General features: G+C 44.9%; 2 protein-coding genes and 1 long non-coding RNA gene across 4 annotated transcripts in view; 1 reads left to right on the top strand and 2 right to left on the bottom strand.

Annotated features, from left to right (window-relative positions):
* Positions 1-26,864, bottom strand: part of MSN (moesin) — a 192,655-nt gene that overhangs the window by 102,833 nt on the left and 62,958 nt on the right. The gene's annotated exons all lie outside the window — the stretch shown is intronic.
* LOC128406675 (potassium voltage-gated channel subfamily C member 1-like) lies at positions 5,114-16,145 on the bottom strand. Of its 2 annotated transcripts, XM_053374245.1 has the most exons (5): positions 15,851-16,145; positions 10,964-11,137; positions 8,098-8,611; positions 5,829-7,172; positions 5,114-5,769 (listed from the first exon to the last, which is right to left on the bottom strand). In XM_053374245.1, the coding sequence occupies exons 3-4, from the start codon at positions 8,572-8,574 to the stop codon at positions 6,339-6,341; spliced, it is 1,311 nt and encodes a 436-aa protein (XP_053230220.1). In that variant the 5' UTR covers positions 8,575-8,611; positions 10,964-11,137; positions 15,851-16,145; the 3' UTR covers positions 5,114-5,769; positions 5,829-6,338. The 2 variants fall into 2 exon arrangements, with proteins under 2 accessions (XP_053230220.1, XP_053230221.1); XM_053374246.1 differs by lacking the exon at positions 10,964-11,137.
* LOC128406676 (uncharacterized) lies at positions 11,415-12,647 on the top strand. The gene is made up of 2 exons (XR_008328572.1): positions 11,415-11,519; positions 12,195-12,647. It is a non-coding gene; the product is annotated as an uncharacterized LOC128406676 (long non-coding RNA).

Here is a 26,864-nt window from a genome sequence, read left to right as displayed (position 1 = left end):
TCTTTTACTTTCCCTATAAGAACATGGGCTGAAGCCGCAGGAAAATTTTGGCAGCTAGAGGAGTAGCTGGACCTGAAAGAGAAATCTTGGAGGGAGGATGGCAGGGGAGGGGACAGACAGGACCATCTTAAGCATATGCTGCGCTGGGGTGCAAAGATCCGCACTGCGCCCCAAGGTTGCCCAGAGTTGTCGACCTTTTTTTTTTAAACTCTCCTCAGGAAAAGAAAACAGGAAACATAAGGAGCCCAGCACAACAGACCAGTCCAGACCAGCCGGGCACCTCGTGGTGTAAGCAGCGTGCATTGAGCGGGCCTCTCCACGGCCCCATGCCAATCCCTGGCACGCAGGAGGGCAGAGTCGGCTGGCTGCCTTAGCGCCTCGCTAGCTCGCTCGCCCCCGAACTTGTGGCACAGAGTTGCCCGCAGCAGAAGAGCCCACTGCAGCACTCCAACCGGCCGGCGGGCTCTTCCCCAGACTCCAACTCTTGGGCCCCAGACTCTCAGCCTGGTGCCCCTGAGAGCCCAGAGCCTGGGTGCCCCGCAACCCTGGCTCCTATGGTTAAGACGGCCCTGGGGACAGAGGAGCTTTCCCCTCTTGCCTCCAGATGTGAAACCATTACTTGCTTCAAGTGTTTGGAAAGTATGTGTAGCCGAGTGGTCCCAAAACTTTTTTGGGGGCCCACCCACTAAGGAAGATAATAACACAATAAAATTCAGCAAAGAATATTGCATGAAATTTTTTTTAATGCATTTTTATGAAAGCATAAGGGTGGAGAAAATCTTTAGCATGAAATGTTTATATATAACTCAACAAACATGCAAAAACCTTCGCCTGACATATCTGTACGTTAACTAATTTATAAGAAAATCAACCGCTATTACCAATACCTGGCTACATAGTGACTTGTGACAACTCAAGAATCATCAGTATAAACAAAGGTGACCAAAGGAAATCGCTTTGAAAGCAATCGGTAAAATTTAAGATACGAAGTAATGAGACCCCTGCTGCCAGTCAGTGTAAACAATACAAAACTAGATGGACTAGCAGTCTGACTCAGTAGGCAGCTTCCTATGTTCCTATGGAGCAGTACCATTTCAAATGATGATACAGTGGTACCTTGGGTTAAGAACTTAATTTGTTCTGGAGGTCCGTTCTTAACCTGAAACTGTTCTTAACCTGAGGTACCACTTTAGCTAATGGGGCCTCCCACTGCCGCCGCGCCACCACCACGCAATTTCTGTTCTCATCCTGAAGCAAAGTTCTTAACCCGAGGTACTACTTCTGGGTTAGCAGAGTCTGTAACCTGAAGCGTCTGTAACCCAAGATACCACTGTATTCACATATTTGCTCCTCTATGTGAGATATATAAATCTCCCTGCACAGTTATGTTAACTAGCATGATAGCAGGAAGGCTATGTTGAAATCTCCCTCTCTGATAAATGTGTGGGTAGCATTTTACATTTACAATATGCTATCACCACCTGCAGTTCAAAATGCCCCATGGCTCCTTCACATGGGGGGGGGTGGATTCCCATGCACACAAAGGCATGCACCCCCAGCTGCAACAAAATATGTCTCTCCCACATTGGTCTCTACAGCCACATAAACCCCGCCCCCCAAATGTGCACTCCTCCAACGTCTCCCAAGACAGACAGGTGCTAGCAGCAGACAGATTCACATGTGGGAGCTAATGGCAGGATGCAGTCTTTTCACTAACTGAGAGCCTCCCTCTAGCACATGGGTAGGCAAACTAAGGCCTGGGGGATGGAACGAGCGCAATCACCTTCTCAATCCCGTCCTCGGAAGGTCCGGGAATCAGCATGTTTTTACATGAGTAGAATGTGTATTTTTATTTAAAATGCATCTCTGGGTTATTTGTGGGGCATAGGAATTCGTTCATTTTCCCCCTTCAAAATAATATTCCAGCCCACCACATGGTCTGAGGGACAGTGGACTGGCCCCCTGCTGAAAAAGTTTGCTGACCTCTTTCTAGCATTTGCAATGTGATATTCATCAGAACTTGGAAGAAGAAGTAGAGAAATGGCTGTGAACCAGATGTGGTTTACATGTTTTAAAATGCTGGAGTTTTTCTTGCGCGGTTGGTGTGTGATCTCTGCTGAGGAAGAGCAGCCATGTAACAATATTTATTGAACAAGTGGGGTGGGGGATTCAAACAGAAGGATGCTGCTTTCAGAAGGCAAGGCAAGGTGCGGACAGAGGTGGTAGTGGTGGGGTGGGGGGGCACTCCTATTCTTAGCACTAATAAAACATTGCCCATCTGTTGTAATGTCCAGCCCCATTGCAAATGACTTGCCACATTTTTGGGGGAATCGCTGCTTTTCTGTGTACATTTCGTGCTATGTTCTGTCTACTCTACAGTAGTACCTCGGGTTACATACGCTTCAGGTTACAGACTTTGCTAACCCAGAAATAGTACCTCAGGTTAAGAACTTTGTTTCAGGATGAGAACAGAAATTGCGCAGCAGCAGCGGGAGGCCCCATTAGCTAAAGTGGTGCTTCAGGTTAAGAACAGTTTCAGGTTAAGAAGGGACCTCCGGAATGAATTAAGTACGTAACCAGAGGTACCACTGTACACAAATGGCCAGGAGAAAATTTGCAGTGGGTGGCTAAGTGCAAGATCTAATTCACAAGAGTGGCCGTGAACTTTTTTAAATAAAAAAATATATTTTATTGAAAATTTACAATAGAGAAACAAAGTGAAAAAGTGCTTGAGACTATGGTACAAAACAAAATATAGGTATATAAGTAGTATGGTTATTCTAATGAGTATAAAATTATTAACAAGTTATTATGCTTTTTATAAATGCATTCCAAATATCATTATTTTTGTCCATACACAATCTACAACTGAAAGTGGTCCGTTTGTATTTTGCAAAAGTAGTCATATTTTCTTTCCACTGTTGAAAGAGGGCCATGGTATCATCTTTCCAATTTTTTAAAATATCAATTATGTATTCAGCACTTAGTGCTTATTATTTAAATGTCATTGCTAATTGCAACCCATAGCATAAGACAGTATTTGATTTTTGTTTTGCATCAGAAGTGAGTATCGTAAGCATTTAATGAGAAAAAACTCTAAAATGGTGCTAAAATGGTGAGCAGAAAATTTCTTTTTAATAAAATTAGTGTTATATTGTTATATCACTCTGTAGTAGAATGCTGTAACACTCATTAATATTTGCTAATATTTTAATATTGTAAAAAACAGATGAGAAGTTTAGACTACAAGTGTTTTAAAAAGTTGTTAATATAGTGCTTAGTGTTTTTTTGTGTTTAGAATGATTAGGTTTTCTTCTTGAGCTAACACATAACCTGCTACTGCTTTGCCCCAGCAAACACGCACACACGGACATGCGCACCCCCCCCCCCACTTGCAAGGATGCTTTGCTCAGTCCTGGCTTCAGAGTATGGGGCTTGTGCATGGAAAAATGGAAGGGGTGCAAATTCTCTCAAGTTGCCTCTGACCTCCTTGGGTGCTCTGGGCAAAGGTCCGAAGGTCCCTGACACACCTCCCCCCCCCCATCTTCTGGGACAAGGAGTTTGCCTGCTTGTTTCTAGAGGTGGATTTTAGTAATATGGCACCCTGAGTGAGTACAAAATTTGGTGCTGTCCCCTAAATATTTCTTATTTTCACAATAATTCATTTTAGAACAGGGTGTACTATTTTGCACCCCTTCAGCTTGGCACCCAATGCAGGGGAAACACCCAGACAGTCCTAGATCTGGTGCTGTTATGATGTCATGTGTCCATGAACAGAAGCAAGCATTCATCATTCTAGGGATTCACCTACATTTACCTTTTGCCTTTTGCTTTCTACGAACAGGTCTGCACTTTCCTGGTCCATGTCTGAGTGCTTCTTCTTCTCCCCTCCCCACTGCTTTCCCCAAGAAAACCTGCTCTTTAACCCGGAATTGGAACAAGCTGCAATCTGAATTTTCCACAAAATTGTTTCTGGTGGGTTTTCATGGGGTAAGCGCCAGGGAAAGAGAGGCGCTTGGACAGAGCTTTAAAGTGTGGACCTGTGCCTAATAATGTGACACAAAATGAAGTCTGGATGAGCCCTCTCAGTTCATACAGAGGAATTTTGTATCAGACATGAAATTATACCTGACATGGAGAAAGTAGATGGGAGAAGAGCTTTCCTCCCTCTCTCCTAACACAATAACTCAAGGACATTTGATATTGTATGCTACTCTGTTACAATTTGAACTCTGCAGAATGCCAGTTGTAATACAATAAAGTACCACATAAGAAATAAAAGAAACAATAAAAATACAGGCACAAATCTTACAGCATCTAGCACAGCACATTGCAACTCCTGCAAGAGGCAGAAAAATAATAAAGTGGTCCACCAAGACCTCAGCAGTTTTCAAGTGGTCCGTGGAACGAAACATTCGAGTACTGTACTGGACTAGATGGATGCTGCAACTTGCAATGCTGCACATCATCACATGAGGGCAGCCACACACAATCGCAAAGCTTTCCAGTTTGAGTCATGACTGCTCCTGACAGCTTCACTAATGCAGAGCATCTCAGGACTCCTCTACGCTTTACTGTTTTACATGCAATTTATTTTCAGGGTGCAGCCGCATTTAGAGTTAAGCACATGGGAAGGTGAGCAGGATCACGCAACCACATTCCTCTCTAATACCTGTTTGCTCTATGCAGAGCAGTGATTGATGCTAGGAGCTCTGATCGTTCGCAGATGGATATTGTGAACGGATGTCAGTAATGCCATCTTGTGTGGCAATATGAGAGTTCTATCAGCATATGAGCGTTAAGAATATCTGTCATGGTCCATACACACATGCAGAGCATTACAGTAATCAGGGGACGGACACATATGCCAGGAGACTGGCATCTGACTGTACAAAACAGATGCCACTGGATACATGTGGGAACCTGCCCACAGTACAGATCACATGTTCTATGCCCAGATTGGCAGCTCAGACCCTAAATCAGGGCCTAAATACACCTGTGTGGTTAGCAAGCTCTGGATCTCACAGGAAACTGAGTGCAAATGGTCACATGGTGCACCTGTGTCCAGATAAAAATAATTAGAGAAACAGATATATTTCATTCTGAGACCAGACAGTTTAAAAGTATTTTTCTTTACTAGCAAAATCTTAATCCTGTTGCAGAATGTAAGATTAATCATGGAGTTGATACAAAAACATAGAAAATGAGCAAAATGTATAACATGCACAATTTTGCCTTACCAGAGCTCTATAAGCAGGCAAAGTGGTGAATTTTCCACAAGAAAACTCCAAATTCCAGTAACAGCAGCTTACCTTTTTATAAAGTTTTGAAACACACCTAACCATGTAAATATGTTCTATTTCATTACATAGGTTAAGCACCTCTCTCATGTTCTGAAATTAATTGCCAATTAATGTAAAAATTTCTAGCTTGATCAAATGTCATTTTGATGTAACTTTTAAGTCCTATAAAACATATTGAGATAAATCATATAATTACCTTTTCCTGAAAAAATGAAGCTTTAAAAAAGTACATTGCTTTATATTTTAATCTTAACCAAATTCCAAATATCAGGCATGTGTCAGAAGGAAAATAAATTGATATTGATTTATATATGATTTTTATATATAGTAGTAACTTTGTATTAGTTAATTAGCATTTTTATATGTAACTGTATTTTTGTAATATTTTGTTTAAGTTGTCTATTGCTCTTTTGGTTTTTGTATGCCACGTAGAGATATTTTTCATATGTTAAGTGGTATAAATTTACTTATTTGTAAGTATTTCTAAGTTGCTTAATATTTTAAAATCTCTAAGCAGCATACAACCTACAACTATGGGATGATCAGCAGAAAAAAACCAGCTCTTGTAGACTTTTGACATGGATGCTGGCAGCTGCCAGAACCTCAATTGCCTCCAAATGGAAAAAGTTGCAAAGCTTGAGACTTTCACTTTGGTATAAAAATATGTGGAATTTATCACTAGCTGCAAAAACTGATAAATCACGTGTTGCCAAAGGCTTGGAGGACCCAGAAAAATCGTGGGCTGTTGGGTGGGATTTTATCTTATGTACAAAAAATACAGACACACAGGACTGCCTCTCCTCAGGGCAACATGAAACTGGTGGTGGTCTTAAATACCCCACCAACCTACAATTAAGTCTCTCCTGAATATACTGTGCTGCTTTTTTGTACTTCTATTATTTTTGTTGAATTGATTTTTTTTTTTTACTTCAATAAAATGCTTTCTTGAAAAGCTTCTGCAATGTGCCAGGGAGCTATTTGGAAGCCTTTTTTTCTCTTCCTACAGAAAACTGGGGATGTGATGCTCAGGAGTCCTCAGGACAACAGCGTCACTGCTTCCATTGCTTTCCTCTTCCTCCTCTCCTTGATCACAGCAGCATCATAACAGCCCTTGAAACTGAACAGAAAGATCGGGACTGGGACAACGATGGTCAGCACACCACAGAGTGCAGTGCAAGCTGCTATCGCTTGGCCGGTGACACTGACAGGGACAAGTTCTCCATACCCTACAGTGGTCAGAGTGATGACCGCCCACCAGAAGGCCTCGCCAATGTCACCAAACCCTATTTTAAAGTTGGTACTCAGCAGCTCCCCATAAAAGCAGAGGGTGCCAAAGAAAAAGACTTCAGAAGCAAAAATCAACAAGAAGATGAGTATCTCTCTCAGGATGGATTTGAACATGCAAGGCAGCACCCTCAGCATCAGAGGTGTCTCCACCAGCCTCAATACCTTCAGGAGTTTGATGATGTAAATAATGCGGCACAGACCCAGCCACTGGACCAGAGGATGTGACTCCTGAGGGTGTGGCTCCTGTGAAGGTCTGGCCAAGGACAGCTCAATGTAAACTGGGAACAGGGAGAGGAGATCAGCGATGTTCAGAGGGTTCTTCAGGAATTTCTTCAAATCTGGGCAGCACATGATCCGTATGAAGAACTCAGCCGTGAAGCAGAGGATGAAGAAAAGCTCAAGGTGGAGGAGGTAGGGGGCCACTTCGTAAGAATAGGCAGAGGGAAAGAAGTGATGGTAGTAATGGTGGTGGTGGCTCTCTATAGTATGTTCTGGGGTGATGCTTTTTATGAACCCCTTGGACTCCTCACAGAGGATGATGATTATGGCGATGGTGAACAGCAGAGAAACAACTGCCAAACCCTGCAAAGATAAAGGAAGGGTGAATATAGAAAAATGGGCCCATTGATTTATATTTATATAACTAACTATAACTAAATATTATATATATGCACGCACTGTATTTATTAAACTTATTGGTAACTTTTTGTTGCCAAAGGCAACTCACAAACTAACTAACTAATTAAAACCTACATAGATGCAGTTTAAAAAAACACACGTTAAAAGAATACATTAAAGTAATGCAATGGAACATCCCATCTAAGAGGCCACAGATATTCAGAGGCCAAATGTCTGGTTAAAGAGGAAGGGTTTTGCTAGGCACGGGAAGACATATAACAAAGGTGCCACCTGCTCTCACGCGTTTGTTAACTTTTCCTACATTCACGTATCAGATTCTGCCCCTTTGGCTATAGAAGAGCCCACATGAACACCAATAAAAGAAAGTTCTTTTTGAAGCAGCAAATATGGAACTCAGTACTTTAGGAGGCCAACACAGATGGCTTTAGAAGAGGACTGGACAAAATCGTGGAGAACAAGGTTGTCAATGGCTAGCAGCCATGATAGCTAAGCTCTGCCTCCACAGTTGGCGGCAGATATGCTTCTGAATACTAGTTTCCGGGGAGGGCACTTGTGCTCAGATCCTGATAGCAAGTTTCTCAGAGGCATCTGGTAGTGTAACGTATTCTGCACAATTTATTATATAATGCTATTCTGAATAATGCTTGTTATAGGCTGGCAGGTGCTAGAGTTTAGGGAGTTTGTGGAGTCCAGGTGGTGGTGGGAGGAATGGCTGCCTTAGAGGAAGTTTGGTATATACAGCACCAAGTTAATTTGCAGAGTTGGGTTTTACATTCCCAATACTTGACCAGTCCCCTTAGCCCCTCTCTCCACCTTCCCCTGGCAAGTCACAGAGCCAAGTCTGGGACTTATCAAGCACATTCCTTACCATTGCACGTTTAGAGGAATGGGGCTTTTCAAAGAGATCCCACAATTTGGCCCGCCACCGGGCATACTGACAGCCACTCCTTCTTTCTTCCTGGATCAGGAGACCCTGGTCGTTGTCTTGCTCGTCGACAATCCCAATGTCGTGCACCTCCTCTTGGGGCCCTCTCCAGCAACAGGGGGCCAGCTGGGTGCCTGTGAGCCCCCAGAAATCCAGCTCTTCCTCAAAGGCAGATTCACAGACACCTGCAGGGCAATGGAGTTGCTTTGTGCTGTAGTAGTTCAGCACCTGCCCAAACAGCCGGCCACTCCGATCAAAGAAGAACTCCTGGGTGCTAGGGTCATGGTCATGTTTTGTGTTGGCCTGGGGCTCTGTGAGGCTCCACAGTTTGGTCCCTGGGAAAGCCTGCAGGGTGCTAAGGTACGTTTCATAGCGCATGCCTCCAACGTTCAGAATGACCTTTCCGGCGGAGACCTCCATCTGTCTGATGGTGGTCCAACTGGCTTCTTGCAACAACCTGGGAAGATTCAGAAAGGGGCTTAGTCAACGAAATTACAGTTTTGAATACTGCTACAAGCCACCCCAGTCTCTGTAGCAGTGCAAGATTCCAGAGGTTCCAAGTCCTTACCCAGGGTAATGTTTGGTGCTTTTATTTTTATATGTGTTTTATTTTATTTTTATATGTGTTGGAAGCCACCCAGAGTGGCTGGGAAAACCCATAAATATAATAAATAATAACAAGGCACAGTGGAGACGGTGGTGTCTTTATGATATATGGTTTATTTACACATATTTGCAACCAGAATCTACAATGGAGAGGCTCCCAGCAATACACTCCCAAGAGGTTCTCTTGCTTCCCTTGTGACGGACAGCAGAGCCAGACCAGAGTCTGGTGATGCAGTTCCTCAGAATTCCACCAGAGTGCTGGAGCCTCTCTCTGATTGGCTACCAAGACAGTTGGCTGGGGTGGGGTGGAGGGTGGAGCCAGCACTTTGGGAGGGAAAATAAAAGGAGCCGTTTCTGAGGGAGTTTTCAGATACAGCGTTTAGTTTGAGAGGAAGAAAGGGTGTTGGTCTAGGGGAGAGAGAGTTTGTCCTGAGTAGAAACATCCACTCTGAGGAAAATAGCTAAAGCTAGAGAAAGGAGTCTCTGAGCTCGGCGTGAAGGGCAGTGTGTCCTGTGAGAGTATCAGGCCAGAAGTTAACTGGGAAGGCCGAGTTTGAGCCAGGAGAAGTAGAAGCTGTGTGGATACAGTGTACTTGGGTCTCATTCCAGTCAGGAGTGGAGAGATCTAAAAAGAGAAGAATCCCAAAACAGTTTAAAAGGGGCATGGTGATCCCCTGAGCTGCTGTACCATTTGGAGTACCTCAGGAGTGGGATGGGCAAATGGCTGGGTAACTGACAGAAAGCACCATCTTGTTGAAGAACCAAAGTATTAAGCGGCAACACCTATGCAACCACTGAGTTAAGAACTAAAGTGAAATAACATGAAATAAGCAGAGCATTTACCATCTAGTCTAGGAACCTGTAACATCTACCTGAAGTGTAATAACTGAACATAAGCATCTGAAGTTTTAACAAAATCTGTGCTTGATTAGAAGCCTGAAACATCCATTAGATTTAGTATAATTGTTAATAGGTTTGCTGTTTCCTGAATGACCATTATCCTTTGTTTCTAGTTTCTACCAACCATTATTGGCATAAGTTGAAATCGAAAAATCATAAAACCATACAAAGCTATCCTTTGTTTTATCCACTTCATTCTGTAAAATAAATTGTTCAACATCCTGAAGGTCCCAGGCCACAGAGAGGTTAGGCTGGCCTCAACTAGAGCCAGGGCTTTCTCGGCCGCGGCTCCAATCTGGTGGAACGCTCTGTCACAAGAGACTAGGGCCCTGCGGGACCTGACATCTTTCCGCAGGGCCTGTAAGACAGAGCTGTTCCACCAGGCCTTTTGCCAAGGCACAGCCTGACCCCCTCCTCTGGCAATCTGCACAGAATTTTGCTTAATGGTTGCCATCAATTTGATTTTAATTAATTTTTATAATGAAAGGTTTTTAGAATGTTGGATTATTTTGATTGTTGTTAGCTGCCCTGAGCCCAGCTTCGGCTGGGGAGGGCGAGGTATAAATAAAATTTTTTATTATTATTATTATTATTATTATTATTATTATTATTATTATTATTATACCTGAGTCTCCAAGTATCTAAGATTTCCCTTACACAAAACCCAAAAGATAACCCATTATTATAGGGTGTGTACATAATTTGGATCTGCCACAATTGGTATATAGTGGTGGGATCTGCTACGTCTCTAGGCACACCAGACTTGGATCCAAAACAGAAATCAGCCATGCTTTCGGTCTCCTTTTATAGCCTGTCACAGTTTTGCTTGTACGTCACTACAACTCTAAAAACTCTGGCCTTGTAAGTCCTGCTACTTACTTATTTTGAGGGAGGAGGGTCTCACACCCCTCTGCTGTCTAGCACAAAGTAACTGCTTTGTTAATCACCCATCTCCCTGCCAGTGGCATAGCGTTGTCAGCACCCGGGGCAAGGCAAGTAATTTGCGCCCCCTAACCCGTGGATTTGCCCTAACCCCAGATGTTGCGCCCGGTGCGGCCGGGCCCCCCCTGCACCCCCCACGCTACGCCACTGCTCCCTGCCCCTTTCTCAGGCTTTGTTCCCCTACTACCCACACTCAGCAAGAGGTTACCAAGCTGGCCTGGCTTGCATTTTTAATGTATGCATTGAACCCAGGTGTTCAGTGCTTGGTGTAGTTTAACTCCCCAAACTGATTCTAACTTATTGGACCCAGGAATTTAGAATGTCTCGTACTGTGCAAACTCATAACAATGCAATAACTTACCAGAGAACTCAGGGTTCTTGCCCTTGTGGTGGTGGTGGGGAGTTTTTGAGGTGGCTCCTCAGCAAAGGGTGGACCAGCTAAATATCTTTACAGCACGAATGCATCTTATGGATGTTTAATTTGCACGGTTCCAGCCACACGAAGGTGAAACGAGACAAACAGAAATCCTACAAGCTGAATGCAAGTTAAATGCATGTTGTATTTGTCATTGTTATGAGAATTATAAGGTCTAAGATATAAAATAAATGTTCATAAATGTACCAGGCAAACACATACATAAATATATAAATCACATGTCTGAAACAGTACAGGAAAACATCCTAAAGCCATTTTGACTCTTTCAGTGACCTCAAATATTTGGATAGAAATGGGAAAAGCCCACCGGGCAGGGCTCACCTGGGCCAGCCCTTGACCCACCCTCAGCCAGGGAGGACAATGGCCAGCTGGTGGGCCTAAGGCCAAAGAAAAGAAGCTGACCCCGTTGTCCAAGCCTCTTTCACTGTTCTTCCTTCCAGGATCAAGATCATCAGGAGCGTGTCAAGATGGCCGGATTGAGGTAAGTAACCAGTTACTTGCCTGGATTGGGGGAGGGGGGGCTTGGCCCCTCCGCCAGGCTAGGCCACATTTTGCAGCCTTCTTTCCTTCTGTGTTCTCGGTTTTCAGCTTTTTGTCCGGTGGTGGCGTAGGTTGGCGCTTGGGCCCATCTGCCGCCGCTCACCGCAGGAGGGGGCACTCCGCCAGCCCCAAGGGGGGCGGGCATCCCAGTTTGTTTTAACCCATGTGGCGGCCTTTATTTTGTGGCGGCGCTGGGGAGGGGGCGCAAGGCTCCCCTGCTGCTGCCATCCGGCTAGGCCGCAGGGGTAGCCTGCTTGGTTTTTTGCAGCAGGGGGGGCGTGGCTCTCTGCTGCCGCCATCCACTGGCCCGAGCGGGTGGCACGGGCCCTGGCTAGGCCGCAGGGGTGGCCTGCTGTTCTTTGTGGCGGCGGGGTGGGGCATGGCTCCCCTGCCGCCAGCTGCTGGCCTTTGACCCACCCTTGGCCAGGGAGGACAGGGGACGGCCGGCCAGGGGTGGCCTAAGGCCAAAGAAAAGAGGCTGACCCCGTTGTCCAAGCCGCTTTTGCTGTTCTTCCTTCCAGGATCACCCACCCACCGTCCCTCAAATTAATAATTTCTTGCCTCGATATTCATCCTAGATCAGCGGTCTTCAAGTTAATGATTCTTTTCCTTACAGGCTAATATTATGCGTTCCAGGTCAGTGGGTGCTGCTGCGGTCGTAAGAAGGTTGCTGTATTCAGAACCGGGAAGGAATTTTCCATGCATTGGCAGGTTTTGCCTTCTCCGTGGCATTTTGTCACAACTTTGGCGGTTTTAGGCCTTGGAAGGGTATCTTTTCGTCTAACATCAAGTCGGGTGGGGGGTGCATTCATGCTCCCTCCCCATGCAGCGGCGCTTGCAGGGCCCGTTAAAGGGCAAAAACCAGGAGTCCCTGGCCAGAGAACAGCGGCATGTAGGTCAAACTCCCAGGATGAGGTCGGTGGAAGGGCATGCTGTGTAAGTTTGCGCTTTGCAGGACCTCATCTGCCTGCATATCCTCAGCCAGGCGGGCTGAGAGGGTTACCTGCCAAGGCCTGTGCCAAGTTTCCCACTTCTGAAGCTCAATAAAGTTGTGGCCAATTTGAACCCATACTCTGGTCTCTTATGTCATCATTTGGGGTAAAGCGGTAGGCACCACAGACAGGCTTTAGCGCTTATGCCCACAAATCCTGCCTTAAGGGCACATTTGGGTATGAATAGGGAGAGCCTGTGACCTGAAATCAGGAATTAAGTATCATCACAAAAGAATGGCCAGGCTGTCCAGGGAAACCCATTAACAGGGTTCCTGCCAGACAGGAAAGGGTGGCATTTTCAAAAGTCTACAGTGGTACCTCACCTTACGAACTTCATTCATCCCAGAGGTCTGTTCTTAACTGAAACCGTTCTTAACCTGAGGCGTGCTTTCACTAATGGAGCCTCCCGCTGCTACCATGCTGCTGGTGTATGATTTCCGTTCTCATCCAGGGACAAAGTTCTCAGCCTGAGGTACTACTTCTGGGCTAGCAGAGTTTGTAACCTGAAGTGTTTGTAACCTCAAGCGTTTGTAACCCGAGGTACCACTGTATAAGGGCTTGCTCACCATTGTTCTGGGTTCCTCCTCCCTCCTGCATGGGGTGTGTGTGTGTGAGCACCCTGTTGCAACAGTTTAATAAAGATCAGGCTTGCTAGCTGCTTTGCTTCTCAATATTCTCTGGTTGGCCTCTGTTATTTTCTCCTACTGATAGAGAACCTACATAAGGACTCTATATGGCTCTTGGGTACCCCATGAGGGAAAAGGAACAGTTTTTTCTTATAACTTCATGCTTGAAAACAGTAACAACAAGAACAATAAAAGTTAAATGGGAACCAAGGCCTATGAGATCTCATGGGAACTTGGATGGATCCTTGAGATCTCACAATATCTCCTGGGAGCATCGCAGACCTGGCGTGCAGAGAGGGCCTTCTTCCTGAGCAAGGCAGAGAGTCTGAAAGCTGTTTTTGCACGAGGAAATTCAGTAGTCCGTTAAAGTCTCTATTGGCCAATAACTGGCAAAATGCTTTAATGATATAAGGAAGAAGGCAAATTTTCTTTGAAATTCACCAGTTTTACCATGGATATTAAAAAACAACAACAATGATACTATCAAGGAAGACAAAAACATATGCAAGATAGTTGAGTTCACTTCCAGACTGTAGGGCCCTGGCAATTTATATTGGCTTCCACACCTCTTGGTGGCCATGAGAGAACTTTGCAAACACACACACACACACACACACACAGAGAGAGAGAGAGAGAGAGAGAGAGAGAGAGAGAGAGTTCTGCTAGTTGTTGCTGGTGATCTAGGGGCTGCTCCTGTACAGGTTAGAGAAAAACCAAAATGTTTCCACTAATATTGTGTAGCAATACACCATCAGAGACCAGCCTGGCACAATTTAACAGAAACTACTTAGGCTAGTAGTTGCCAAACTTTTTTGGGTCACTGCCCCATGCCTCCATAAACTCATAAAAAGAATTTTTCAGAAGAACAGTTTGCATGATCTACTGAAGAAGATAATAGTGCAATAAAATTCATATTTAATCACACTTTTAATCAAAATTCAATCTATAGCTATGTTCCCCCCAAAAAACGAATTTGTAGGCATGAGTGCGTGTCACTGATGCACACAAATAATGTTCTGATCTAATATTTCAGCTAAAAAAAGGAATATACTTCGAAAAATATTGCATGAAAAATATTTCTCAGGAAAATATAAGGAAAATATACCTACCCACACTTACCAAACATGCACAAACCTTCACCTAATTAATGTATAAGAAAATCAATAAGCATTACCAACAGTTGTGAAAACTTAGACTTAAAAAAAATACAAACAGGACCAAAATACATAGCTTTGAGAGGGATAAAGGTAAAGGACCCCTGACAGTTAAGTCCAGTCGTGAATGACTGGGGTTGCAGCGCTCATCTCACTTTACTGGCCGAGGGAGCCGACGTTTGTCCACAGACAGTTTTTCCGGGTCATGTGGCCAGCATGACTAAGCCACTTCTGGTGAAACCAGAGCAGCGCATGGAAACGCCATTTACCTTCCCACTGGAGCAGTACCTATTTATCTACTTGCACTTTGACATGCTTTCGAACTGCTAGGTTGCCAGGAGCTGGGACCGAGCAATGGGAGCTCACCCCGTCACAGGGATTCGAACCGCCGACCTTCCGATCGGCAAGCCGAAGGCTCAGTGGTTTACACCACAGCACCACCTGTGTCCCCATGAGAGGTAAGAGCAGTTAAACTTTAAATATAAAGTGAGAAAGGTGCTTTGTTTCAGACTCTAGCGTGTCAATCATAAATAAGTGATTAACATGCTCAGAAGGGCCTGCCTTCGACCTCCTGCCACCCCCTTGCCTCTTAGCACCTCTCTAATTCCACCCACCCTCAGGGGGCAGTATCATCAAATTGGGGAGCCACTGATTTAAGCAGAATACCATATGTTTGACCCTCCTTTTCTGAGAACAGCTGCTCAACTGTTAAATGCACCTCAAAAATCCATCTAGTTCCATTCATATTTATTCAAAAGTATTCTGGTCTACGTTATGCAGAATTGCACACCTAAAGATGGACCCTAGCTGGCCACTAAGTATGTCCTCATCAGCTTCCCAAAAGAATGAGCTGGGTTGCAAGAACTATAACCAGGTGATGGTGTCCTCCTCCTCCACGCCCCTCACTTATCTGCTAGGTAAGAGAACAAGGGCCAGGGTAGTGTGTAAGAGCTAAGCTGGAAGCTGGAGACACAGAGATATGCTTGCTCCGTGCTGGATCCAAAGCTGCAGCTAATAGAGAAGTAAGATCTGTTGGGGTGCTAATGCTGTGAGCCCCTCTATCAAATGCTCAGGTTGTATATCTGACTAAATAATACAATACATCCAAAAGACACCACAGTCTCTGCTTACTTTCATTCCAAGGAAACCAAACCTACATAATCACAGGAACCCCTGGAGGCTCAGAGTTTGGGGTAGCATGTAACAATATATTCCTCCTTCCTGAGCAGGGAAGACACAGTATGTCTGAGTGCATCCCCTGGTGCATGAAAAGAAGTACGTGCAATGGCAAAGCTAGATGGCAGCCCTCAGGAGGTGCCACCACTGCAAATCGTGCCTGTCATTTCTGCCTGCCTGTCTCTTCATGCCCTCCAAACCCACAACTTGAGTGTCATCACCAACCCCTTCTGTTGTCTGCTAAAAGCCCCCATTGCACCATACTACACACACACACACATACGTGAAGAATCCCAGAGAAAAAGCTACAGCGCCAGTCCTTACCTCCACAGTCCCGATGCAGTGGTGGGTGGAGAGAGAGAATGGGGAAGAATAAGCAGGCAGCAAAAGGACTGAGTGAGCTGTCTGCAAAACACGATGCCTCTAGGGGCCCAGTTCCAAGCCTAGAGACGTCAGATGCCAGGAAGCAAAGCCAGTCAATCCAACAGAAAAGCTATTTGAGTGTGTGTAATGCACACCCTCCGCTCTGCTCCCCCAACATACCTTCCTATCAGCAACAACCAGCTATTATTTAGTGGACCATTTATAAATAAGCCAGTAACTCCCTTGCCACCCACAGCTCCTGAAAGAGCTCTGGCCTCTTGGAAATGGGCAGAGTTCAAACTCTCTTGGCTCAATTCAAAGCAGATTTGTTGTGCAACAAGGCGGCAGGGGGCTGGAGGGATGGTGAGGAAATGAAGCAAGAACAAATTGTTTTGTTCTTGCCTTTTCTGCTCAACTTGGCCGCCTCTCTCTGGTTAACTTCTTCCTCCTGGTGAAGAAGATGATGGGCAAATGAGGGTATTTTCACAGCCAAGGTTTTGAAACTGGCCATCTGGGGTGCCTTGGGTTTCTGATGGGAATATATAGCAGAATGTTCACCAGAATGTGTCTTTTCTCTTATATATAACCAACATCTAGATCTGAGCATAATGAAGCTCACTGGGTGATTTAGGGGCCAGTCCTCACAGGGTTGTTGTGGGAAAAACACAGGCAAGGGGAGACAGTGATGTCCAAACTTTTTTCGAAGAGGGCCAGATTTGATGAAGTGAAGGGCTGTGGAGGCTGGTCAAAGTTGTTGAGCTTTTTTAAGGATTGAAGTTGTTGAGCTTCTTTTTTAACAAGATTTTATACCCCAGGAAATAAGCTGCCGCAGAGGCCAGATTAAACCAACCATCCAAAGTCTGTTTTGGGGGCAATCATTGCACCTCCCGCAGACCAAGATGGAATCCTTGAAAGTGTTGCTCAGGGTTAAAAAGACCACCCTTTGCCAGGTGCAATCTCTATTGGGTCATCTTAATTTTGTATGTAGAGTAGTTGCACCAGGCCATGCCTTTTGTGCCCGTCTGGCATGGCTCATGGCCGGAGGGGTAGTCCCTCACCATCACATTAGGGTGACAAAGCAGCTAAAGCATGCTCTGAAGATTTGGCTTGCATTCTTGCAGGATTATAATGGGGTTTCATTTTGGCAAAAGAGCCTTAACCCTGGGGTGGAGTTCCAGGTCCATTCTGGTGCTTCTGGCCACTTTGGTTTTGGTGTGTTCTTCAGGGGCCATTGGTGTGCCCAGCCATGGCCATCTTCTTGGCATGCAGCAGGCATCACTCGGGATCTAACCTTTCTGGATTTTTTTCCTATTCTAGTCACCATTCGCATCTGGGGAACCCTCTTCTTGAATTCCAGGGTCTGTTTCTGGTCCGGCAGTCAAGCGGTGGTAAGAGTTATATCTAGGCAGTCAGCAAAGTCCGTGAGGGTCATAAGGGTGCTGTGCCTGTTTGCGCTGGAGTGCCTATTTCCTTCACTGCCCATTTCATAGTCGGTCTTAACAATAACATTGCTGATGCGCTATCTCGTTTCCAGATGGAGCGTTTCTGCGAGCTGGCACCAGAGGCAGCCCAGACCTCGGATGCCTTCCCAGACAATCTGTGGGAGATTGGAAGCGAGAAGTAAACCAGGGAGTATTGTCATTATTAGCACCCTCCACTAGACGTTCTTATTCCAGGGCCTGGAACACCTTCGGGCGTTTTCATGGCACCAAAACACACTGCGCTTCCTAGGAGGAGGTGCTTCAATTCATGGTGCTCCTAAAGCGCAAGGGCCTTGCCATAAAACTTTAATGCTTTACAGGGGAGCTATCTCATTCTTTTGTAAATTCCTTTGTTGGCCAGATCCCTGTGACAGCTTCCACGTCAAGAAGCTGCTGGCTGGGTGGCGTTGCGTCATTCTCCCACATCAAGATGGCAGGAAGCCTATCACTATCGACACACTCAATCTAATTTGGAAAAAACTACCAGAGATCTGCTGGTCAAATTTCGAAACGCGTCTCTTTCGGGCTGCATTCTCCCTAGCCTTTTTTGGTGCCATGTGCATTGGGGAGTGTTTGACTGGGTCTCCTCACTGGCAGACACTGACATTAAGTCTGCCCATTGAATGTCAAGATTCGGTCCTCAAAAACTGACCAATTGCGGAAAGGGGTCATGCTGGCACTGTCCCCGACAGAACAGGAGGGCCCCTGCCCATATCAGGACACACGTTGCTTCTTCAGTGCAAGGGCCCTTTCTTCATGCATGCAAACACGCGCCCTTTGATGCGATCTCAATTCACAGCAGTCTTACACAGAGTCATAGCGGCCTGTGGCGTTAGTGCCCAGGAATATTCTGGGCACTCTTTCCGTACCGGGGCTGTCACTTCAGTGGCAGTCCAGGGTTGGGACCCCACCTGCATCAAGATACTGGGGCACTGGTGCTTGGCAGCCTACAAAAGCTATATTCGTTCTGGCTCCTCCACCTTATCACTTGCAATTGAATTTTCTTACAGGTTTGCCCACCATGAAGATCTGGGTTGTAGGGCACAGCATTGTGCATTGGGCGGCAGATTATGCACGGTCGCACAATGGGGGCTGTAACCTTAACATCCACCCCAAGGTATGCATTTATTGGATTGCCCAGTGGGGCATATGTTGGCGGAGCTTGATGCCCATGTTGCATAGTGCTGTGGTGGTGCATGGCCCTCCGAGGGTCTTGATTATTCATGCGGGAGAGAACGATCCAGTGGAACAAAAAGGCATTGCCCTGGCCCTTGCTGCAAGGGCAGATATAAAAAGCCTGCATGCCTTGTACCTGACAATGACCATTGGCTGGTCCAATCTCCTACCCTGTCTGCACTGGAGGGGGGTTTCCAATCCCTCTCACATCAATTATGCTGTGGAAAAAATCAACGGCCATGCGCAATACCATGCGGCAAATTGGCGGGTTCTCTATCCCACATCCAACCATCAGGGCAGATAAAGCTGAACTATTCCGGGAGGATGGAGTGCACCTGACCCCACTAGGTAATGACCTCTGGCTGCATGACTTGCGACAAGTCCTTAGGGACTGGGTAGACTTCAGGGTTTGATTGGTCCTCAGTTGTGGGACTTGGCGGCGAGGCCCTTAGGGCCACGGGTGGCAGTTTTAGGCCTTGGCAAGGTATCCTTTAGTCTAACATCAAGTCGGGGAGGATGCATTCATGTTCTCTCCCCATGCGGTGGCGCTTGCAGGGCCCGTTAAAGGGCAAAACCCGGGAGTCCCTGGCCCTAGAGCGGCGGCATGTAGGTCAAACTCCCGGGATGAGGTCGGTGGAAGGGCATGCTGTGTAAGTTTGCGCTTTGCAGTCCCCTCTCACTGGACCTCATCTGCCTGCATATCCTCAGCCAGGCGGGCTGAGAGGGTTACCTGCCAAGGCCTGTGCCAAGTTTCCCACTTCTGAAGCTCAATAAAGTTGTGGCCAATTTGAACCCATACTCTGGTGTCTTGTCTCATCATTTGGGGCAAAGGGGTAGGCACCACAGACAGGGTTTAGCACATGTGTCTGCAATTTCCGCCCTCCCTTCTGCATAGGTGGGCGGGGTTTGCATCACCAAGCAGGGCTCACCTAGGCGGGTGCCACCCACCTGCTTGGGCCGGCCTTTGACCCACCCTAGGCCAGGGAGGACAATGGATGGCCGGCCGGGGGTGGGGCTAAGGCCAAAGAAAAGAGGCTGACCTTGTAGTCCAAGCCTCTTTTGGTGTTCTTCCTTCCAGGATCACCCACGCACCCACCCTCCCTCAAATTAATAATTTCTTGCCTCCATAATTTCATCCTAGGTCAGCGGTCTTCAAGTTAATGATTCTTTTCTTTCCAGGCTAATATTTTGCGTTCCAGGTCAGTGGGCGCTGTTGCGGTCATAAGATGTCATATTTAAATTTTTTATTGATTTACAAATAAAAGATAGACAAAAAATAAGAAGAAAATAAAAAGAAAAGAAGAGGAAAAAAAAAATAGTACACGTTACATGTTTCACATCAGATATTTCACATTTCCATCTCTTATAAGACTTCCTTCAGCTTGTCCGTAAATCATTCGTGGTAATAATTAAGATTACGCATTTCCTAGCTTATATTGACAATATATATATCTCTCTCTTCTATTCCCTTTAGTCAATAACTCTTCGTCTTTCACAATGCTTCTTTAAATCCCCTTAACGTTGTTTGTCCCTCACTTATATATTCCAGGTAATCTACATATTTTCCCCAATCCTTAATGAACTTTTGGTCTCTTAAATATCTAATCTTTCCTGTCAATTTATCCAACTCCGCGTAGTCTAATAATTTTGCTCTCCACTCATCCACCGTTGGTATTTCCTGCTGTTTCCACTTCTGGGCTAGCGTTACCCTTGCTGCTGTAACCGCGTAGTACACAAATTTACAATCCTTCTTTTGTATCTCGTTCCCTAGTATCCCCAATAGGAAGATTTCTGGTTTCTTTAAAAACGTATATTTTAGGATCTTCTTGAGTTCGATATATATTTTTTCCCAGAATTCTTTCACTTTTCTACACTCCCACCACATGTGGTAGAAGGAGCCTTCCTTGTCTTTGCATTTCCAGCACTTATTACAAACCTTGTACATTTTCGATAATTTTATAGGTGTTATATACCACCTATAAAACATCTTCATGACATTTTCTTTTATTGTCGTACATGCTGTAAAGTTTAATCCATCTTTCCACAGTTTTTCCCAATCTTCAAATTGTATACTATGGCCCACATCTCTAGCCCAGTGAATCATAACGGACTTGACTTCCTCATCTACTAAATTCCAATCTAACAACATCTTATACATTTTAGATAAAGTTTTCACATCATTGTCTATAATTTCCATCTGAAATTTAGAGTCTTTATCCACATATCCTCTTTCTTTGTTGTCTTCTTTAAACATTGCATTTATTTGGAAATACTGTAGCCAATCAAATACTAGTTCTTTAACCTGCCCATAAGGTTTCAATCTCCATTTCCCACCTTCTTTAATTAATAATTGGCTGTATGTTACCCAGTTACTTCTCATATTAATCTTTTTCACACTTAACACTTCAAGAGGTGATAACCAGTGTGGAACTTTAGGCTCCAACAGGTTTTTGTACCTTTCCCATATTTCAATTAGTGGGCCTCGAAAGATGTGGTTTTCGAATCCCTTATGTACTTTCCTTTTTCCGTGCCACAAGTAGGTGTGCCAACCGAACCTGTTGTCAAAACCCTCCAGATCTAGCAATTCATTGTTCACTAACTTGACCCAGTCTTTCAGCCAGCAAAGACATGATGCCTCATAGTATAATTTCAAATCTGGCAGGGCAAAACCTCCTCTTTCTCTTATATCTGTTAACAATTTAAATTGAATTCTCGGTTTTTTGCCCTGCCAAATATATCTTGAGAGCACCCTTTGCCACTCCTTAAAGACTCCATTCCCCTTAATTATTGGAATGGTCTGGAATAGAAACAACAACCTTGGTAGCACATTCATCTTAATTGTGTTAATCCTTCCCCAAAATGACAGTTTTAGTCTTCCCCACACTTCTAGGTCCTTTCTGATTTCTTTCCACACTGAAGATCCCATAACTACAATTGAAGAAATCTTAAAGGAAATAGATCTGTTCGGAGAGGTGGCAGGCTTCAAACTAAATAAGAAGAAAACGAAAATGATAGCCAAAAATATGGATCAGAGGGTAATAGAAACAATTCAACAACAGTCACAGATAGAGGTGGTTAAAAAAGTTAAATATCTTGGAATTTGGGTAACCCCTAAAAATATAGACTTATATAAGAACAATTATGTTGCGGTCATAAGATGGTTGCTGTATTCAGAAGTGTGAAGGAATTTCCCCTGCATTGGCAGGTTTCGCCAATTTCATATTACTTATTGCCAATACACACATTTATCATAATTGAACTTTTTCTTAATATATCTAATTTCTTATATCTACCTTGCAACTATTACTGAAGTTCCTCGAATGCTGCAACAGAATTTAAACTACTATATTTATTTTTCAAACATTCTTTGAAAACCTCCCATTTTGAAACAAATTCCAGTTTTGATTTATTCCTTATTTTTTCTGATAAACCATCTAATTCGGCATATTGTGTCAGCTTTTGGATCCAATCTTGTATAGAGGGGGTTTCATTGCTTGAAGAGTTGAAGGTGGCTCTTATTGGACTCAAAATTTGGTCACTGATGGCAGTGATGTGTGGCAAGGTAGCCAATGCCCAGCTGCCACCGAGAGGGCCCAGATGAGCGTCCAGAGCGTGGTGGCCAAAAAAGGTTCTGGCCTTGGGCAGAGACGGTGATCCATCACTCAGGCATTACCTTCCGTGTTGCGTCCCTTTACAGGCTTGACAAGGTTAATCTGTCTGTGATTGGGAATGAATTTTTGGCTGACCTCCGTATCAGCGGGGTTAAGGGATTGGTTACAGGTGTGAGTGGTTGGTGGCGAGCGCGGGTGCTCGTGTGGTGGATAGGCTCTGGTTCAGGTGATAGGGATGGGAGAACACACTCGCCATCCCTATGTGAAGGGTATTCCGTTAAAGGTTTGGTTGATGGTTTGGTCAACCCCTGAGAGAGGGTTGTGCCCGTGCCTGAGTCCAGGGGGGCATTTGGGTGGCGGAGATAGCCTGTTCCCGGCTTTCTGCTTAACCAGGTGTTCACCCTAGGCTGACCTATGCTGGTGCCCTGGGTCAGCGCTACCTGCAACAGTGCAGGGAACTAGCCGAGCCAGAGCCTATGCAACCACTCACTTGCTGTAATCAGTAAAGTTGTGGCCTAAATTCTGCCAAAGATCCAAGCCAAAATTTGTGTCTTGCGTGAATTTATTTAGGGTGGGGTTTAAAGGTCTGAACATGCAAGGGGAAATTGGCAAGTTGCCTGTTCTGGATAGGGTTGCCTCCCTCAGAAGGAGCAAATGCAACACATGGACTAGCTTACAAAGCCGATTGGGGAAGCCAGTGTTGCATGTGTGACATCATACACACAGACGACACTTGGTGCATGCATCACACATATATGTGACATCACACACATGCTAAGTGTCATGTGTCACAAGCAGCCCAAGCCGAGCATCCCAAACTCTGAGCGCTGTGTGCACCGTCAGTTTCTCCACCTCTTCCTCCTGTGGCTGCCAGGGAAGGAGGCCCTGACTCCTCCTGACATTGCTCTGAGAAGGAGGAGGAGGTGTCACCAGGACAAGCTGGGGGCTCATTCCCCAGTAACTGCAGGAGGAAAAGCCGGCCACAGAAGCCGCATGTCTGCATTCAGCCTCCTCACCCCCCGAACATTGGGGGGGGGGGAGCTAGTGCCCCTGACCTGCATACATCTCTGTCACTAGAGGCCCCGGTGTCCTCTGTGTCTAGGAGAGCCTTTTGCCAGCTTTGTCTACAGCTGTTTGTGGACAGGGACAGCCCGACCACTGTAGGACATGCATTGGTAACCTCAAAGCTGGATTACTGCAATGAGTTCTATGTGGGGCTGCCCTTGGGCCTGGTTCGGAAGCTCCAGCTGGGGCAGAATGCTGCAGCCAGATTGCTGATGGGAGCTTCAGGCTGAGGATAATTGACGCCATCTTTGAAACAGCAGCACTGGCTGTCCACCTCCTACCAATCCAGGTTCAAGGTCCTTGCATTCATTTACACAACTGAACAACTTAGGTCCAGGTAATCTCAGGGACCACCTGAATCCTTATAATATTCCAGCTCGATCGCTGAGATTGCAGGAGCGCCATTGGTCATTCCCCAAGTCGGCAAGGCTCATTTGACAACAGCGAGAAATAATGTCATTGGACGAGTCCTGTGGAACTCTCTGCTACTGGAGATTGAGCTATTAAATGTCTGCTGGAAACATCCCTATTCTGCCAGGCCTATACAGGCAAGTAATAAGGCATCTTTCCACAATGGTTAATTGTTGTCTGTTTTTAACGTTTTTATGGTTTTCATTGTAGTGTTATATGTTTTGTAGTGTTTTGTGTTTTTCTTGTTGTAAATCACTCTGATAGTTGTTTTTGAATGACACAGCAACATACAGATATTTTAAATAAATGAATAAATAAATAACCACATAAGAACTCTCAGAGTGTAACACTCAGTCCCTTCCCAGGGAACCCTTGGAATTGTAGCTTTGTGAGGGGAAGAGGGGGTCTCCTAACAACTCTCAGCACCCTTCACAAACTATAGCGCCCAGAATTTGGTGCTGGGGGGGGGGACAGGAGTGCTTTAAGTGGTATCATCAGTGCTTTTTTTCTGGGGATACACAGGGGTACGCACACCCCTAAACATTTTGTGAATCTTTGTACTTTTGTCCATTTACTATATTTATTTCCCCCGATTTGAACTATAAAATTGTGATTTTCTTGAGTCAAAATGAGAGTACCTACCCCTAAACATTTTTTTTAAGAAAAAAAGCACTGGGTATCATAGTGCTGTAAGTGTCTGGTGTGTACATAGCCAGTGTCTTCCTGGACGCTGGGGTCATGGCAGCTTCTAGATTTCCCCTTAGAGTGTAGGTTTGTTGGGGCAGGGAGCTGACTCTGTCAGGTTTGTCAGGAGTGAAACTAGACTTCAGTTCACCCGGGTCAAAGATCCAGTTTGGCACCCACACTCATACATTTGTGTACACACACATACAGGCTGGGAGCCTCAATGGTGCCCCTCTGGAGGCTTCACCCAGGGCAAAAAACTCTGTAGCTAAAGTTCTGGGTTTGTTCCTCTGTAAAACACTAGATTTCCTGGTGCCAATGGAGGCGTCCCTTGAAATGCAAATAGAGACAGGTTTAGGAGAGGTCTATGGCAGGGGGAGGAAGAGCTGAATCCTCCCTCCCAATCCATCTTGGTCCTGAGGCGGCTTATGCCTCTCCTTAGCAGTTCTTTACAAAACAGAAGAATCCTTCATGTTCTCTGTGTTTATTCAATTAACAACGATGCCTATATTGCCCCTGAGAAACATGAAGCACAAATTAATTGTAATGGAGAAATATAATTACCTTTAATAAACTGTAGCGTGAAAGCACAATGCAGCATACATTATACGATTTAATAATACAATAATCTCCTTTTCGCGCCAGGAGGCTTCTCTTAAGTGCAATGTAGTTATGAAACTGAGGTGCCAATACCTAGCAGAAACCCAGGGGACTTGGGGTCTACACTTTTTGAAGTCTTAAGGCCAAAGTGCACATTATATTAAGCACACTTATGGAGGGGGGTGGGACTTGCTTAATGCTGCATCCATTATGAAAAAGGGAGATTCCAACAACATTAGGTAGAACTTTCTGAGAGTAAGAATAATTCAACAGTGGAATGGATTCCTTCAGAAAGTGGTGGACTCTCATTTCTTGGAGGTTTTAAAGTGGAGATTGGCTGTTTGTCAGGGATCCTTTAGCTGCAACTCCTGTATTTCAGTGAGTTGGACTAGAGGACCCTAGCAAGTCACTTCCAACTTCACATTTCTATGACTGTGGTTCCTTTTTCAAGTGTAGACTGTGTCCATTCCTGCTACCTGCCAGTAAAACATTTGCAATTATTTGCACTTCACTGGCTGGTATCCCACATTGCCCCCACCCCCCTTTTGAGACCCATGGTTGAAATGCACCTGATCTATGATGATGCCTTTTTTGAAACTCACCTGATGCTCCAGTTTGCTTTGGAGCAGAGAGGAGAGTGGCTGGTGCATGTGCCCATTGACAACAAGCTACAGTTCATGGAGTACCATAACATGCCTGCAGGGCCATTGGGTTCAATGGTGGCTCCCTGAAGGCCATCATTCAGCATAAAGCACCCAATTCAAAGAGGAGAGCCAAGCAAACAAGTGAGAGAAAAATATGAGGCATTCTGGATCCTGCTGTAGTCTTTCTAATCTTATATGCAAGAGAAAAATATGAGGCATTCTGGATCCTGGATTCTGTAGTCTTTATAATCTTATATGAATGCATGTGTGTGTCTGTGTGTGTGTGTGTGTGTGTGTGTGTGTGTGTATTCATGTATGTGTGTGTGTAATACGCATGAATGTATATGCATGTAAGTATGTAATACCTTTTGATCATGTATGTATGAATGTGCATGTATGCATGTAATAACTTTTGATTAATATGAAATTTTAAAATAAACTGGAATTTAGCTTTCCAAATACTTCTACTATTTTCTATGAACAGAAGGAATGCTGAGAATCTAATGCAAGTCATTTTTATGAGTTGTGCTTTTTGAGGTTGGGTGAGGGAGGGCTACCCCTTTAATATCAGTTGACCCCCAAACTGAAGTGGGATCTAGTCCTTTCCAGAAGTAGGTCTTACATTTGCTCCTTTCTCATTTCCAGTTTGGAAATGAGAGGCTTTATTTTCAGAGTCTGAGCGAGTTGTGATGAGGGCCACTAACCATGAAATGGTGGGTTTTGCTCTCTCTTCTCTGTGCTCTGCCAAGAACAGCATTTGGGTTTCCAGTAAGTAATATAGTTTGTTGTATGCCTGGTATATGAATGTGTTGACTTTTATTTCATGAGTCTCAGGGTCCAATCCTATACACATTGGGAGGAAACTTCCCTGAATCAATGAGATTAACATCTAGGTAGCCTTGTAAAAGATTACACTGTGAGGAGTAGCAGCAGTAGTATTGCTATTTTTGTTTTTATATGCTGTCAAATCCCTGCATCATTTCCCCCTTATATTATTATACCAGTTGTGTTTAGCTTGCAATGTTAGCTGTTGTAGGGTTTTTCTGGAAAATGATAGTGGCTTATACAATCTAAAAATACATAAAGATAGAACATTATTGGTGACTCTAACCCATTTCCCCTTTGGTTGGTTGTGGCAGCATTAATCTCCTTGCACTTCATAAGAATAATGGAGCCCAGAATGCCAACAGAGATCAACTTGCATCTATCCATGTTCATTGTGGGCAAGCAAGAGCCATGATCACAGTCCAAAGGTATGTTCCAGGCAAAAAGGCTTGAAGGCAAGAAGCTCGAGGAGGAAGAC

This window comes from Podarcis raffonei, chromosome Z, assembly GCF_027172205.1.
Source record: "Podarcis raffonei isolate rPodRaf1 chromosome Z, rPodRaf1.pri, whole genome shotgun sequence".
In the NCBI taxonomy this organism is placed as follows: Eukaryota; Metazoa; Chordata; class Lepidosauria; order Squamata; family Lacertidae; genus Podarcis; species Podarcis raffonei.
Note: the sequence above shows the minus strand (reverse complement) of the source record. Positions and strands in the feature narration are given on the sequence as shown.